Below are 18,674 nucleotides of genomic sequence, written 5' to 3' on the forward strand. Positions count from 1 at the left end.
GACTTTCTACCCACTGGCTGTGATATTCCTGCACTTGGCATCATTGCATGTGTTGTGTGAGTCTGAAGAGTAATTTACAAACTGGCACTGGACATATCGGGTAATATCAGACTTAAGGACTTGAACTGGACTGGGCTGGGATGTTTTCTTAATATACAATTTATTTCGATATAAAGCTCTCTCTTACACATATATAAGTGCCCATGAATTTGTTTTTCTAGTCTACACAGACTAACACAATCACAATCATTGCTGTTTGAGAACACTGTTGCAGCCACTGTGCCAGTCCTCGTTTTCACTGACATTCAAATGATCAACCATGATAATAGGCCCACAGTATGTAGAACACCGGCTTGTCTTCTCTTCTAAGTAGCATTATAGCTTCACTGTTCTGGAATATTTACTACTCACCAATATAAAAATTCAAAGACATCAGTTCTTCTTTATTCACTGTCCACGTTTTGTGTACATATGACTGAAAATACCATGATGAGATTAGGTATACATTAGTCCTCAAAATTACATATTTGCTCTTTAATATTTAAGAGAGATTTTTAGCAGCAGGTTTGTCAATTGTGGTGCATAATTTGTTGGGTTTTTTTGACGGCTTCTCTGGGAATAGTTAGTGGATTCAAGTAAAATTAAATCCTTGACCACTTGAAACTTTTCCCCATTGATCATGATTCTGGTTTTTGGTGTAGGTGTGAGAAGTTCCATTTTCTTTATGAAGGCTGAAGTTTGTTATCTTTATCAGTAAATGCTTCAAATCTTCTCTGCTTTCAGAAAGCAAGTTTGTGTCACCTGTATATCTCTGGTTGTTAATAAGTCTTCCTTCAGTTCTGATGTTATGCTCTTTTCTAAAAACAGTTTTATTGACAGATAATTCACATTGCATACAAGTCAATAGTTCAATCATATTTAAAAGTTTTGGAATCATCACCACAATCAATTTTAGACAATTTTCTTCTTTCTTTTACTCATTGTTATTAGCTTTTCATTGCCCCAAACTTCCACAGTCATGCCCCTAAGAAATTATTGGTCCAGTTACTACATCTAGAGATTGATTTATAACAGATTTCAAATACACACAATTGCAAGTACACAACAATGACAAAATAAAATAGAGAAAAGTCTCAATGGAAAAGAAAATAGAAAATATATTAAAAATTGGAACATGTATAAGAAAATAATCAAACCTGAAAAAGGGAATTGATGTGTATACATATTTAGAAGCAGAATTAAGGAAGAGAAAGGGAAGGGAAAAGCAAGAAGTAGAGGAATACAAAAGAAGGAAAAAACAGACCAGAGAAAGAGGGAGAAATTCACATGTTTATGGATTGCTGCTGTTGTTCAGTGCTGTCAAGTTGGTTCTACCTCCGCCCAACCTTATGAACAACAGAGCAGAATGTGAGCTGGTCCTGTTCCATACTCACAATGTTTCTTATGTTTTAGCCCATCATTGCAGCCAATGCGTCAATCTATCTTGTTGAAGGGCATTCCACTTTTTCACTGTACTGATACTTTACCAAGTATAACATCCTTCTCCAGGGACTCGTTTCTCCTGACAACATATCCAAAGTACATGAGACAAAATCTCACCATCCTTGCCTCTAAGGAGCATTCTGGCTGTACATCTTCCAAGACAGATTTGTTTGCTATTTGACAGTCTATGGTACCTTCCGTATTCTTCTCCAGTATCATAATTCAAATGTATCAATTGTTCCTCAGTCTTCCTTATTCAATGTCCAATGTTCACTTGCATATGGGGCAATTGAAAATACCAAGGCTTGGGTCAGGTGTACCTTAGTTCTCAAAATAACATCCTTCCTTTTCAACACTTTAAGTAGGGCCTGTGCAACAGATTTACCTAGTACAATGAATTGTTTTTGGCTCTTGACTGCTGCTTCCATGAGCATAAATTATGGATCTGAGCAAGATGACATCCTTAACAAATTCAATCTGTTCTCAGTTTAGCATGGTCCAGTTGTGATTTCCAGTTGTGAGGATTTTTATCTTCTTTACATAGAATTGTAATCCATACTGAAGGCTAACATCCTTTATCTTCATCAGCAAGTGCTACAAGTCCCCCATACATTCAGGAAACAAGGGTTGCATCATATGGATATTAAAAGTTGTTAATTAGCCTTCCAACAATCCTCATTGGGCATTCTTCTTCATATAATCCAACTTCTCTGATTACATGCTCATCATACAGGTTGAATAAGTATGGTGAGAGGATACAACACTGATGTACACATTTCCTGATATGAAATCATGTAATTTTCCCTTGCTCTGTTCATGCAACTCCTTCTTGATCCATGTACAGGTTCCACATGAACACAATGAAGTATTCTGGAACATCCATTCTTCACATGCCTATTCATAGTTTGTTATGCTCCACTAGAAGAATACCTTTGAAGTAGTATTTCTTAGACTATAAGAATACTATAACAAATGTTTCTGTAAATATTTCTACATTGAATTGTAATATTATTAAGTACAAAATTATTAGTAACTTTTTTCCAACTTTTGTGTTCTAATCACCTATAACTATTAATGCAGCTCAATTGCATGTTTGATCAGTTTCTGACTGAAGTCATTAGTAGAATTCGTTATTTTCATCAGTAACTTTTGTGGTTGGTGCATACATTTGAATAATTGTTGCATTGGTTGGGTTTCACTGAAGGCAGATAAATATAATCCCATCACAAAAAACAGTGCACTTCATGATGGCTTTAGCAAGATCCTTTCTGACACTGAATGTAGCACTGCTCCTCTTGATTGTGTTATTGCTGCCCTAGTAAATCATATGCTTTTCTGATCCAAAGTGGGCAATACCAGTCCATGTCAACTCACTAATGCCTAGGATATTAATCTTCATGCATTCCATTCCATTTTTGAACACTTCCAATTTTCCTAAATCTACTTTGTATATACCCTAAAGAAATACAGAACAAAGACATGAACAGATATATACATACCCATTTTTATCACAGTAATTTCTATACTTTAAAGAAGATGGCAATGATAAAAAATGCTGTCCGTGGAGGAATAGATAGCTCGGCTATATACACAGAATGGTGTATTATGCTTCCAAAAACCCGATGATGTGCCTGTCAAACACCTTGTGACATGGACAAAATTGGAGGACATTATGCTTAGCAAAGTAGTGTCAATATCAAAAAACATTTCATGGCACCATCATTATAAAGGAAAACAACAACAAGGTAAAATGTGGTTTATGTAACAAAGGAAGAGTCTTTGAAGTCTCTTCAGAGGCCTCGAGGTGGGGGTGGGTGGGAGCAGGGAAAGGCAGGGAGAGTAGGAGAGCAGGTGGTCGAACAGAAGAACGAAGCACATACTAAGGAAGAGACTTAGATATTGTCACTGTTTTTATGAGATGGGCTGTTCAACTACATATAGGATGTTTTTCTTTGTATGTATTATTTCCCACAAATAAAAGGGGAAGAGTGATAATCAAAAACAAAGATAATTTTTAAAATTTTAAATTAGATTTTTTTTAAAAATAGCGAGGGTAACAGCATTAAAGACTCTCCAGATTCCTTACCTACCAGATCTAAACACGGCTCTGCATAGTTATTCAAGAAGGAAAAGTAAAATTGAAGTTGACTTAATTTTTTTTTGGTGACACATGAGCTAGTTTCAAGCAAGCAAACACAGTATCATCTTTCCTTTTTTGTCATCATTTATAAAATATCAGAATCCAAAAATTTCATTCTGTCTTGTCAAGTTAGAAAGTTATAACCCCGACAAACTGTCAACCTGAGACGGAAGTACTCCTTGTGATACAGTGGCTTGTACTCACAGCGACCCTGTCGTGCGTGTTTGAATGGCCTCATAGGCTTCCCAAGGGGTAAACATTTCTGGAAGCAGACTTCCAGATCTTCTGTCGAAGGCTTGTGTGCTCGAACCACTAACTTTTCAGTTAGACGCCAAACACTTCACCACTGTTTAATTAGGGCTTCTGAGACAGGGAGAGTGAAAACAAAGTCATGAATAGGTTGCTTTGAAATTAAGGAAATCATGACAGACACTAACACCTAAAAAATAAAATGTTTGTAACTGCGTGACAACAGTAGTTAAATCGAAGATAAAGAAATGTCCAAGGCTCTAGGGTGATACCAGTTCAAAACAAGGAGATATGACAAGAGGACACAAGTGCGCAAGGGGTCCAGAAAAAATTCTGAGTGACAGTTACCATCCAGTGATATTAATTATATTCCCCAGGCTATGCAACCACCATCATTATTCTTTTCCATTTTTTTTCATTATCCATAAAAGAAACTCAGTGTCACTTCCTCACTCCCACTTGCCTTTAGTAATCACTGATAAACTTTTTGTCTCTTTGATAGTTCACAGAAGTGTAATCATAAATGTCATTTTCGAGCTGACATTTTTTCATTCAGCATGGTGTTTTCAAGGTTCATTCATGGTGTAGCATGTAGCAGGACTTCGTTTCTCTTTATTGCTGAGTAGTATTCTACTATATGTATATACTTCATTTTGTTTATCCATTCATCTGTTGATGGTCATTTACATTGTTTCTATCTTTCGACTACTGTGAATAATGCTGCAATGAACATCATCCTCTGAGCTGGAAACATAACAGATATTGTCAAAATCAAAGAAAGCATTATGTGGAGTACAAACCAGCCTTATCCTACTTTTGTTTAAGTTCTTTCAGTAACATACCCAAAGAAAAAGACAAGGATTTGGATATAAGTAGTTTATTTGGCAGGTGATACCAGGAAGAGATACCAGTAAGAGAGTGGCAAAGTTAGATAAAAAGGGAAAAAAGACCAATAAGAGTCTGGCTAGACCAGAACATGTATACTGGTACAGATAAGATTTTGCAAGACAGGGAATCCAGAACAGATAAACCCCTCAGGACCAATAAGGGGAGCAGCCATACTAGGATGATAAGGGTTGGGGCAGGACAGTAAGGGAGAACAAATCACAATGATCGATGTATGGCATCCATCCCAGAGTGACAAACAGCAGAAAAGTGGGTGAAAGGAGACATTAGTCAATGCAAGACATGAAAATAAAAAAGAGAATAATTTATAAATTATCAAGGGGGCATGGAGGAGGGAGGGTGGGAGAGGGAGGTGGAAAAAATGAGGAGCTGATGCCAGGGGCTCAAGTAGAAAGAAAATATTTTGGAAAAGATGGTGACAACATATGTACAGATGTGTTTGACAAAATGGATGTATGTATGTATTGCGATAAGAGCTGTAAGAGCCCTCAATAAAATAAATAAATAAGATTATGTTCATGAATGGTTTGCCATGTTATCCCACCCAAACCTATAAGGAGTGAGGACATTGAAGTATTTATTTACTAATTCCATCATTGGTCGAAAGTCTCTCATCAAGTGGTAACAACTCAGCACTTCCAACTCAGCTGCACCCTGATCCGACCTTCAAACTTCTTTTGCAGGCAGAAAAGCCCCACTGGCAGAGAAACAATAAGACTTCCATTCACCCTTTAGCACCCTAGCATTTGATCTCCGTTATCATCTATCTATCTGTCATCTATCATTTATTGTAAACATTTCAAATGTATTTTAGTTCTTCAACAATGCCATATGTTAATGGATACACGGTGCCATTACTTGGATCAATTTTAAGATAAGTTTGAAACAATTCAGTATTATGACACTAGCTGCTTTGATTACTAATCTCTCCATTCCTTTGGGGTGACTCTGCCAACAGGAAACCAGTTCCATTCTATTCCCATTTGTGTTGCTGTATATGTCTACAAAGCAACACAGAAAATAGCTCCACTAGCAATAAGAGCATCACCATATATGTCATGGGAATCAGGTGCCCGCTTCTGGTGGCTTTGCCTTGTAACTGTTTGCTGAGTGCTTCGCACTTGAAGATTAGACTATTGCAGCTTATGTAATTTCCTGTCAACTTGAGCAAAGGGCTAGAGTCTAGCCTGTCAATCAGGTCACAAGGTAACATGCACCAAGAGAATTTTGGAAACTTTCTGTTTTTTCTCCTGAGAAGAGGACTACACTTTCTATCTGCTTCACGTTCCAGTTGACAAGCCACATGGAGCTGCGCAGATGGCAGTCAGAGCCCTAGAGCTGGAGAAGCCACATGGAGACCCATACCAGTGCTGAAATGCTTCCACTGCCACTGGATCCACAAGATTTTCCACCCACTGGCCTGTGATCTTCCTGCAGTCAGCATCATTACATGGGTTGCCTGACTCTGAAGAGGAATTTATAGACTGGTATTGAATATATGAGTTACTATTGGACTTATGGCTTTGTTCTGGACTGGACTGAGGTGGTTTCTTAATATACAATTACTCTTTGATATAAAGTTCTCTCTTACACATATATGAATGCCAATGAACTTGTTTTTCTGTCTACCCGGACTAATATAATGACTTTGGGCTTTTATTGGGCAAGGGAAAGTTCTGAAGAAGGTCACAGAGTTGCAGCAATTAGAGGTCTTTTGTGATCTATTTAAATTTGTTCAAGTTTTTAATATTTTCTGCTTTATTTTGATTGAGGTTTTTATCTATTTTATTTCGTTCTTGTTAGGTTTTAATATTTGTTTTTTTTTAATGTTTTTAAAAACCAGGATAAATAACTCTATAGAGACAGTAATTGGATTAATGATTCCCTGGTGGATATGGCAGGGGTGATTGGGGGAAAATGGGGTGCTTATAACAATGAGTACAAGAATAAAGAACATGGCATAAAACGAATTGTGTCTGTGCAACACTTCTTAATGTGATTGAACCACTGATTGTATGATATGTGTATTATATGCCAATAAAATGGTTGGGGAAAAAAGATTTCAACAATAACTTCTGAGGTGAGCTAAAGAAATATGAACAGGGCATCAAGAGTACCTAGCTCATAATTTAGGTAAGCATATATGGGTAAGAGATTGCCTATGTCAAGCTGTGTTATTCTGGGTAAATTAGAGAATCAAATCCACAGAAACTCATATGTTTAAGAGTTCTTTAGAAAGAATAGGTGTACATTAAGAAAGCATCCCAACCCAGTGCTTCCCAAGCCCATAAGGCCAACATTAGCCCATATGTCCGACACTGATCTACAAAATCTTCCTCCATCTTACAAAACACATGCAATGACACCGACTGCAAGAAGAAAGCCAAATCAGTAAATGTGTAAGCGTCTCAGCACTGGCAGGGGTCTCCACGCGGCTGCTGCAACACCCCAGGCTGTATTGGGGTAGGTCCATGTGGCATCTCCTCAGGGATGTCTTACAGCAAGTGAGCCTTGCCAGCTGAAATAGGGAATTGGTTAAGGCAACTGCACCCTTGTCAGAAAGCAAGAGATCCGAGAACTAGAAATGTGAGACTCACCGAGACATTTATTTCTCTGCCTTTCAATTCACCCCGCATGTGTTTCTTAGCCAGGTTATCTCACAAGCATTTGGGTAAAACTTGAAAATTGTCATTTATTTATATTACTTGAATCCTTCATATGATGGGATCTACCTATGTAGTGGGGGGAGTCCTAGTGATATAGTGGGATATGCATTGGGACACTAACTGCAAGGTCAGCAGTTTGAACCCCACAGCTGCACAGTGGGGATAAAGATGAAGCTTTCTGCTCCCATAATGATCTACAACCTCTACTCCCTCCTATAGGGTTACTACGAGTTGGAATCAAGTTTGGTTTTGCTTTTTAAAATAAATAATAAAAATATCTATTGATCACCTATAAAATGTTTGACGCTATGGTAAGTACTGAGAATACAACGTTTAATGATAAATTCAATACCCTGGTGAAGCTAACATTCTAGTAGATAAGAAGAACAAAAGCCACCAATTTAATACTTATTAAGATTTTTCATTACATTTGAGTATAATGATGAAATAGTGTTATTTTTTCCCTAGTAATGGTACCGATTGTGCTTCTCTTTTCCCACTAGTAGGCAGAGGCAAATCCTTTTTTGTTGGGTATTTTTCTACAGTTTTCAGCTGCTGTTACATATTAGAAGAGTCCCACTTTGATATTTTGTCTGTAACTACTCCAGCCTCCTCTTGGATTTATATTCTCCACCTTTTCCCTCAAACAGGTGAGGCATGTGATCTTTGTGGCTAGAAGTTTGAGGGTACAATGGCAGCCTTTCACCTATAAAGGGACTTCAAAAGTTTGTGGGGAAAAATTGAATTATCTTTTAATTCCATTTTCCACCAAAATTATGAAGCCCCTTCATATATTTCCTTATTCCTCTCCATTTTTCCTTCTGTGCCTTCTCCTCTAGTTGCCTTGTAGAGAGGGTGTGGCTGGGGAGCCAGCCGATGGAAAAGACACATCCATATAACAACCTTTGTCTTCTCCTTGGCTGGTGCATCTGTTCTTTTAGCTGCCTGTATGTACTATCTAACTGATCTACAGATAAGAGGATTTTTCATGCATCTCCCCTGGGGAGTCCTTTGTGAAATACAATTACATCTTCTGTCAGACCTCCAGCTAGTGGCATCAGACTCCTTTCCTCAGGTACACTTTGCATGGTCCTCAGTATACAGTCATGGGAAGAATCCTCTATTTTCCTTTTCCAACTTGGACCTTTAGGAATGTACCAAATTAGACTTTCATGGCTCTTGGGACTTAGGAGTTTGGTGCGTATAGGGAGACCAAGATGAATCCTGGCCCCAAAACATCTGACATTTTCCAACATGTCTTTCCTTTTGAGGGTTTTATTTGTCCTTTCTACAGTGCTTTTGGGGAGGTCCAACAAGTCTGATGTTTGTAGATGATGTTCAACTGGGAAAAGAAAAAGCATGCCTTACTTTCAAATGTTTTACCTCTGCCTTCAAAGGAGTTGTATTTATTGACTATGAAAAGAGTGAGTTGATAAGAACTGTGTTGGCTAGCTGAATGTGTAATCTTAGAAACCAAGCTCTAGCATTTTTCCAAATGCAGGGTGTTAGGGTGTATCGTTGAGGTCAATAATGGGAAAATTGCATCCTGTCCAGTGCTTGATATCATTCTCTTACTCTTGCCTCTTGGGGTTCTACACCTTTAAGTATGAATAAATTATTCAAAAACAAGGAATTTTCCAGAAGTATAATTAAGTGTTAACCCATGACAATTCTTGCCTTTCCCCTTGGTTGGCTCCTATTTATTATTTCAGGTATTATGGTGAATCAAATGTCTTTATGTAGTGCTTATATTCTTTGTCTCAAAATACCTTGGATGAACCATGACACTGATAACCAGTTTACTGAAAATGTTTAACTCAAATGATATCAAGACTTAAAATTAGTTAGTTCTTTCCCAAAATGAGTGATGATGGTCTTTATCAATCGCCTTTCCCTGTTATGGGATGGGGAGACTTAACAAGGTCAGTTGAATTCTATACTTATTAAGTTCTTTTGTGTTTTAGAACACTTTCACTTCAATTATTTTCAACTCAATGTCGTTCCTTTTAAAACTGCAGTGGTAAAGTTGAATAAAAATGCCTCCTGTCATAGAAACAAACAGAAGAGCTATGAGTTTCAGTACCTTCCATGAATAGGACAAGTGAAGGGATGAACTAGAGAGTGGAGACACATGTTCAATCAGGATAGTCAGGAAAAGTCTTTTTTTGTGGGGTGGAAGCCTGTAGGATGATAAGGAGCTAATTGTATGGGAGTGTGGAGAATTACCTCAGAAAGAAGGAAGACCCAATCCAAAGACTTTGAGGTGGAAATGACCATGGCCTAAATCAAGACTAAAGAAAAAGCCGTAGTGACTGGAGCATCGCCACAAGGAGATGGGTGTGACACAGGATCAAAGAGCTAGCCAAAGGACTGCACCAGGCAGCCCCTCGAATGTTAGTGGGAAGAATATAGATTTTGTCCTAAAGCCAGTGGGTGGGAAGTCCTTGAAAGAAATGAGAGGACATTAAAGCTAATTGTGCACTTTCATATTTTTTTATTTGCATGAAATAAAACCCAACGTAACCAGATTGTCATTGTTTTTGTAATGTGTTTTTGTGCGCACTAAAGTCATCACTGCTATTTTGTTGAGGCGACTCTCTCAAAATTCCACCTTTCTATTTGCTTTTGCAGCTGTCAAAGAAAGTAAAAGATGAAGCCACCATTTCTTTTGGCCCTTGTGATCTGCTCTGTGGTAAGCACACATGTGAAGATGGTGTCAAAGAGAAATTCTGGTAAGTTCCTGGCAACTTCACGTGCTTTTTTTCCTCCAAGAAAAAGTGTGCTTTTTTTGGTGAGGATCCAGAGGGTGTCTGTGTCTTTAACTATTACTATCTTTGAACAGAGACTTCTGTATTCAAGATGTGTTGGAAAGAGGCCAAAATAAAAGTGACGTTTTAGGCAAACACTGACAAACTGGTAGAGTTTTGTCAAACATCAATCACTGGTTATTCTCAGTAGACAATGAAATGTTAAGGCTTAATGGCTTCCAAAGACATACTGACCTACTTAGGGTTGACTTTGTAAATATATACCTGAGAGCAAGTATTTACAAATGAAAATATGGGAACAGCGTTATAGTTTAAACAAGAGCTATTAAAAATATCAGGGAGCTTTTGTTCTTCAAATTAGTACCAAATCCATAATAGGCAGAAATTTAAAGCCTGTAAGTTAGGAAATATTAGCTAACAACCTGCAGAGCAATCTCTTGGGAAGGCATATCTATTTGTAGAATATAGTCATGAGGCAGGCAGCCATGAGTATACTAAGAGATTAGCTGTAGCCAGTGGATATCCAGATCAAAACTTAATCATTGTTTAATAACACTTAGATACATATGTCTTTCAGTTCTGATTATACGTTCCAACTATAATTACAAACCATAGATGGGGTTTTAAGAATTGATTTTCTGTCTGTAATCATTCTAATAAGACATTGAAAACTGTATTATTATATGGAAACAAATGATTACAATGGGGCTTTCTGCTGGCTTCCAGTTCAGTTATTTATCAGAATCAAATGTCTGTATGCTCTTTCCTTTCTCGTTAAGTATAAAATCTAAGCAATAAATTGCGGGGTTATTTTTCAAAGCAGTACATGTAGGACTTGGAGTTTGGTTAATGTTTCTTTGATGCGGCGAGAATGTTTGCTAATTGCAATGGCTAAAGAATGTTGTTGTTCTTGAATTAATAGTATATTAATAAATCTCGCACAAAAGTATGTCCCAAGTTATAAACTAGAACACCACTGCTAATGTCCCAAGCCTTCAATATTAGTGAAGGTGGAGCTTTCACTCCCCTTAGAGATTCTGTTTGTATTGAAATCACTTCTATGTATTGTGAGTGCTTTTCAGCTGTATTTAGGTGTCACATTTCACCTATCCTATTTCCAACCTGGCATCTCATTCTTGACTTTTTTTTGCACTGCTTTTGAAGCAACACGTTCACTTTCCATCTTGGTTGCGAGTGAGAGAGTACTTACTAGCTAATGCAACCTGTGGTGGCATATTCTATTTTCTTCACTTGGTTATTTCATACTGTCTCTAATAGCATCTAACAAAGGAAAATAACAAGAAATTATAATTTTAAAAGCCATATATATTATAGTAGCTGAAAAAAATGTTGCTACTTACATATGCTGCCTTTTAAAAAACACGGTTATTATTTATTAGGAGAGAGACTGTTAAAATAAATATCTGTATATAAAGTTACCCAGTATATGTAGATAAAGTTATCCAGAAGTGTCATTAAAAGAACAACCTTTTAATACTTTGTTCCCTTTTCAAGGGTGAGGTTCTTTGTGGCTTATTAAAGATACTTAGCTTTGTTTTAGTGTCACCAAGTGGGGTCATGTCTGCAGGCAGCCTCATTGAAGAAACATTACCCCCAGAGCTATCACCCTTAGAGACAATGTGTTTGAATGGTTTCAGTCTCTGTCCTCCACCCTTCTACTTCTGCTCACCTTGCAAAATAAGAGTGGAACACACCATTCCTCTGGTTTGGACGATGGAGAAGATTTGAATGCACAGTTGGTCTTTCTCTCAAGATTTCCTAATTCTCTTTGGGGTAGATATGGGGTAGGCAGAAAAGACTAACAGGTTGGTATTAGTTTGGATGTGTGCCTCTTGCTGTGTATGTTTTCTTAATTTTGCAATACAGTAAAGAAACAAAATCAGGCATACGTTTAATAAAGGCCATCCTAAATTGTTCGTGACCGATGAAAGTGAGGGCACTGGGTGCCAATCTTTTCACCCATTAACTTTCATTTATGCCCTCTCCCTTTCCAGCCCCTGCATGCTGTGGTTCATATTTTATGTAGGCATAAAAATATTTTACTCTTAACGATTATAGTCACATTTTAGGTGTTTTTCTCTTTCAAAAAATTCTAAAAGAGCTTTGGAAACTCTGTAGTTCAAATGTTACTGGATGTGATTTGTGATGTCCGTTGGCCTTTGATGATTACAAAGGATCAGGTTCTAGCTGGTAGGGTTGCTCTTCGTAGACTCACCAATGGAATGCACAGCTTTGCATATTCTCTCCTCCCACACACCAGCCCCACCAAGTTAAAAAGCAAGAGATGATCATACCCTTTCCTCATGGACATTTAGAGCTGCTTAGCACCTAGTGTGACACTCATTATAATGATGTCTGTGCGGTTCTTTGTAGACAGGGATCCTTTTCACTAAAATCCCTACAAGTATTGGTATTGATTCCAAGGGCCTCCCTTTTGCACAAGACAGAGGACCAAGGAAGGAAGTCTCTTCCTCTCATTTTACACAGGAAAACTACTTGAGAGTAGACATGATTTAAAATTTATTTATTTTTAAATCCAAGATGGACACATGTTAAAGCACATCTCCTTATTTCTTCTGATGCATAATTTTAAGAAGCCACCAACACAGACTGTATTTCATACTAGGCAAGCCCTACCACTAACCTGGACTCCCCAAACAGAAACAATGGCTCTGATACCGCATCTATAGGCTGATTGCATTAGAACTTATCGGCTCAATGGTCTAATGTTTCATGGTAAGGGCTGTACGTGTTTGGACAGTATGGTTCTTTTGGTCTTCTTTGAAAAATACTCATGCAAGGAAGGTTTTATGTTCCTGGGTACAAAGGTGGTTCGGTGATAGAATTCTATTTAGGAGACCTGGGCTAAGTTCCAGGCTAATGTTCAGCCAATATCTTTCTATCAGTGGTGAATTGCATGCTGCTATGAATAGGTTTCAGCAGTGCTTATAGACTAAGACAGACTAGGAAGATAGACCTGGTGACCTATTGCATAAAAGCAGGCAATGAAAACCCCAGACAACACAATTGCTTAATCTTCATCTTGCCATGGGCATAACACAGGACTGGACAGTGTTTTGATTTTTGTACAAATTGGGGGTTAACATAATGACAGCTATCATCAACAACAATTATACTCCTGATGTCTTTTAGTATCCACACATAAAGCCATTTAGAAAGTTTACTAGATTAAAAATATGCTTCCTTAATGTTATTCTTTATAGAAGGGAATTGGATAATATCTTGAGAAAGGTCAGTGACAGAAACGCCAATTTCTTTTACCCAGGAGAGGGTGCCTATTCCTAAAACTAATTTGTAATACAGGATTGAGAAAAATTATTCTTCCTCAAGAAGTCATTCATGAACTATTTATTTTTTATATGAAATAATTATATCTCTAGAATATATAGTATTCATATGGAGCATTGAACTATTCCCTTCACTTTTCTCTGTGGCTGATAACAATGTGCAGCAATATGTGCACTGTACTGTGGAGTTGTGGGAAAAGCTCTTGCAGCCTGGATTTCAAAATCAGAGGAGGACATATGGTGACCAGTTTTATGAGAGGGGAATTTTACAATTTGAAATCAAAGCAGGTATCTTGCAGTCAATTCATTTGGAAAATGGCCATCCAAAGAAATTTCTCAGTGATCTAGTGTTAGAAAAATGTTGGAAAGTTACCTAAATCTTCAAATCAGATAGAAAACGTAGTTTTTAGTGGTAAAGAGGGTTTGAAGACTTGCTGGCACACCATAGGTCCTTATAGATACGTGTTCAGTGATTTGAACAGAGCCATTCAATTCTGTAGAATAATAGAATAGTTTACATGAGACTTAAATGTTTATAGATTTATGAGACTTTTCTGGTTGTGGGTAGCAGTTTGTTCCCACTAGAAATGTATTGGTTTTAAACTTGCAAATAACTGAGAAGCACCATAAAGGCAGCGTGAGTCTACATTTCTGACCAAAGCTAGAATGAGCTTTTCATTCCACTTCCAAATGTAAACAAAGTAACTTACTTTGGTAAATAGATTTTTATTCAACTAAAAATAAAGGCAAGTAAAATATGATTTGAATTTTCAAAGAAAAAATATTTTTTTAAGATATGGGTTTGGCGTACTTTTGTTTAGTACCATTCCTTTTTCTGTAAAGTTCCTTACATATTTCATTAAATAAGATATATAATTGGGAGGAAATACACTTACTGAAGAGCACCAGAAACTAGATTAGAAGTTAGTAGACCAACTAAGTACTGTTGAAATCTCATTTTCTAAGTTCCTATGTGCTAAGATCAAGGAGGGAAATAGGGCCCTGTGAGCTGTTCTTTAACTGAAAGGGGCACTCTGAGACTTGGTACTTTTATCTTTTTGATTAGGGTGCCTTGCCTGGAGAAAAAGTGTCTTTGAAGGAAGGGGAAAAGTGGTGCTGAAAGGATTTGATAGGTCACTAGGAAGTGTATAAAATAAAGTTTTGGGAGGATGTGGGAATCTGAATATTAAAGCAATAAGTTGCTGTGAATCGGAATTAACTTGATGACAGCGAGCTTGTCTTTTATTTGGGGTGTAGTATGTAAGGAGAGATAAGAGAAGCCAATTTAAAAGATTTTGTGCCAAGAACTTAGCTAAATGAAACTAATTAAAGAAGATGAAAGAGAAATAAATGTAGAATTCTGTCATGGAATCCATGAATTTTATATAGCCAGGGATGGAATCTTTATTGAACTCCTGATGTATGTGTAACATTCTACTATTGTTCTAAAATTCTCCTTTTTAAAACCACTTAATACCATCGGGTTAAATGACTAAGAAAATGATGCTGACCTAATGGAACACTATTAGCTATGAAAATGACCATTATTAGGCTTGACACAGAAACGTTAATATTAAATAATATTCAAAACAAAAGAAAAATATAATGATGCTAAAATGTGCATTTACGCTAATCAAAATTTTAAAACAATTTGGAATTTGTTGACTTTTTAAAACTTTTTTATTTTGAATGCGATGGTTTTGGTTTGAGGTCTTATGAACTGTGTGAAAGCTTACAGAGCAGATCAATTTTCCATTCAACAATCCATACACATTTTGCATCATCTTACTGATTGCAATCCCCACAATGAAACATCACTGTGTTTTCTGTTTCCATTTCTCCTTCTTTGCTTACTCTTCAGAACTGTCCTTTGGTAAATGCCGCCCTTTTGATCTCAAACGGTTGATTATTCAAAAGTGTGCTAGAATATTGATGAAAACAACCTACATGCCCATCAATGGAAGAATGGATAAACGAACTATTTCACATACTCACAATAGAATACTATGCAACATTGAGCTATGAATCTACGAACAATTCACAACATGGATACACTTGAAGGACATTATGATGAGTGAAATTAGTCCATCCAAAAATTGGCCACTATTATATATGACCACTTTTGTAACAAGTTGAAATGTTTTCACAATAAAGGAAACATTTTTTGGTGGCTACCATTCGGTAAGAGGGTAAATTCCTGGTTAGAGCGGTGGTTCTCAATCTTTCTAAAACTATGATCCTTTAATACAGTGCCTCATGTTGTGGTGACCACCCCAACCATAAAATTATTTTCGTTGCTACTTCATAACGGTAATCTTGCTACTGTGATGAATCGAGTGACCCCTGTGAAAGGGTCCTTTGACCCCCAAAGAGGATGCGACCCACAGGTGGAGAACTGCTGGGTTAGAGGGTAGAGACATGATAAGTTGAGTTAACGGGTGCAACACAAAGAAACCTGCTTGGTCCTGTACAGGCGGCACAATCATTGTTATTTTGAACCCATTGTTGTAGTCACAGTTGCAAATCCATCTCCTTGAGTGACTTCCTGTTTGTTTGTTTTTAAATTTTAGCCTATAAAGTAGTTTAATAAATATATTAAGGCTTAAGGCAACCATTGTTTTATGCAGAGGAGGGTAGTTTACATCCTAGTACATCCAAAACATAGTAGTTTACATCAGAATCTTTAAAAACAAGAAAATTACCATATGACCATGAAGAAAACAAAACATGGACTTGCCCACGTTTTTTTCATTGAACATATCTGCTTTCCACCTACATATATCTATCTGGTGGACAAAGAATGATCTCCGTTTTCTGATGGATTGAAGGGGAAGAAGTAGTTGAATGGTCTGATCTGAAATGTTTACTTTTTGAGCAAAAAGCCTTCACTGATTTGCTTCGACAGTTAGCAATGCAGCTTACAAATAAGTACAGCTGAACAGTGACTTGGAAGCTTATTTAAATAGTAAGAATAGCTGTAAAAGGCCCTGAGGAAAGGGAAACAGTGAAATGTTACTATTCATCCATCCAAACCTTGAGGCAAGAAGGTGTCCAACTAGCTGTAAGGAAGTTATCCGGCACAAAGACCACCCACGGCCGACACCCACTACTAAGGCAGGTTGGGGAGTGACTTCCTGTTTTTGGTGCCAAGCATGAGGACTTTTCCAGGGACTGGTGTCATGAGATAAAATGGCCAAAGTACATGAGCCATCCTTGTTCGTAAGGATCGCCCTGGCTGTACTTCTTCCAAGACGGATTTGTTTGTTCTTCTTGGGAGTCCTTGGTACTTTCAATATTCACGGTAATTCAAATACAATAATTCTCCTTAAGTCTTCTGTATTCAATGCCCAACTTTCACATGCATATGAGGTGATTGAAAAATATCTTGGTTTGACTTAGGTACACCTTAGTTCTCAAAGTGACATCCTTGTTATTCCACATGTTAAAGAGATCTTGTGCAGCAGCTCTGCATAAAGCAATGTGCCATTTGATTTCATGAGTGCTTCTTCCATGAGCATATTGGTCTAATTATGGAGATTTTGGTTTTCTTTACAATGAGTTGTAATTCATATGCAAGGCTACAGTCCTTGATCTTCATTAGCAAGTGCTTCAAGTCCTCTTCACTTGCAGTGAGCAAGTCTGTGTTATCTGAATATCAAAGGTTGTTAATAAACCTTCCTCCAATTCTGAAACTGTATTCTTCTTCATATAGTCCTGCTTCTCAGATTATGTGCTTAGTATACAGATTGAATACATATCATGAAAAGATACAACCCCAACACACTTGCTGATTTTAAATCATGCAGGATACTTCTGTTCTGTTCAACTGTCTAGTATTCTGTCAATACAAATCAAGATCTTTGATAAATTCTTTGTATCTTTTATGTCCTTAGTAATTTCTAGAACTTTTTCCTACAAATTAGGAAAGAATATTGACTATTTAACGATCCAATTATAATTGTGCATTTTTTTGTCCTTCCATTTACTTTTGTCAAATTTTCCCTATGGATTTATAAGCTGAAATTCTTAGTTGTGCACATTTTTGGAATGGTTTTGTTTTTGTGAAAAAAATATTATCTATGCCCTTTGGAATTCACTTCCTATTGAATTTATATTAATATTACTACACAAATGTATACTTAATATTTTCACGTTATATGCTATATATTTTTCCTATCATTTTACTCTCACCTTATTTTTAGTTTTAAAATGAAAGTATTTCCTCTAGAGTGCATATAATTGAGTGTTGCATTTATACAGTCTAATAATCTGTCTTTTAAATGAAGTGTTTATTCAATTTAGCATGAATGTAATTCTAAATATATTCAAATTTCAGTCTGTCATCTTACTGTTTTCTTTTCTTTCATTGTTGCTCACCTATTGCTTCTCCTGCTTTATTTTGAGTTAATGGAATATTTTTAGGACTCCATATTATGTTCTCTAATAACTTCATTCGCTGCCATCAAGTAAATTCATGCTCATAGTGACCCTGTAGGACAAGGTAAAATTACCCCCTGTGAGTTTCAGAGACTGTAAATCTCTACAGAAGTAGAAGGCTTCATCTTTCTGCCATGGATTGGCTGGTGATTTCAAACTGCTAACCTTGAAGTGAGCAGCCCAACCCATAACCCATGACCCTACCCTATCCTATAGGGTCACTGTGAGTCAGAATTGTCACAATCATAATGAGTTTGGTTTTAAGTTACTAACTTTATTAGAGCCTTAGTGTCATTGTTGGGTAAGTATTGGACTGCTAACTTCAAGGTTGGTGGTTCAAACCTAACAGCAGCTCCATAGAAGAAAGTTGATGCTATATGCTCCAGTGAATTACATGGGTTGTGAGCCGAAAGATCAGCAGTTCAGACCCACCAGACATTCGACAAGAGAAAGATTTAGAGCTTCAGAGACCCAAAGGGGCAGCTTGACTCTATTTTTCAGTTAAACTGGCTTGAACTCAGACTTGACTCAATGGCAGCGAGTAGTGATCCACTCTAGTAAAGAGTTCAGCCTTGGAAACCCTATGTAGTGTTGCTATGAATTGGAATTGACCCAATGCAATGGGTTTGGCTTGAACTTACTAGCTTTATTACTATACTGCATTTTTTATGTTCAGTGGCACAGTGGTTACACATTG

At 37.1% G+C, this 18,674-nt stretch overlaps 1 protein-coding gene across 1 annotated transcript in view; it reads left to right on the forward strand.

Annotated features, from left to right (window-relative positions):
- The window catches only part of IL1RAPL2 (interleukin 1 receptor accessory protein like 2), a 1,497,587-nt gene that overhangs the window by 100,239 nt on the left and 1,378,674 nt on the right, over positions 1-18,674 (forward strand). Inside the window, exon 2 of the mRNA XM_004710023.2 lies at positions 10,075-10,175. Coding sequence (XP_004710080.1) covers positions 10,094-10,175 — 82 coding nt within the window. The 5' untranslated portion in view covers positions 10,075-10,093. The remainder of the gene's footprint in view (positions 1-10,074; positions 10,176-18,674) is intronic.

Source organism: Echinops telfairi, unplaced genomic scaffold (genome assembly GCF_000313985.2).
Source record: "Echinops telfairi isolate 266 unplaced genomic scaffold, ASM31398v2 ScPeMD7_7427;HRSCAF=8465, whole genome shotgun sequence".
Classification (NCBI taxonomy): Eukaryota; Metazoa; Chordata; class Mammalia; order Afrosoricida; family Tenrecidae; genus Echinops; species Echinops telfairi.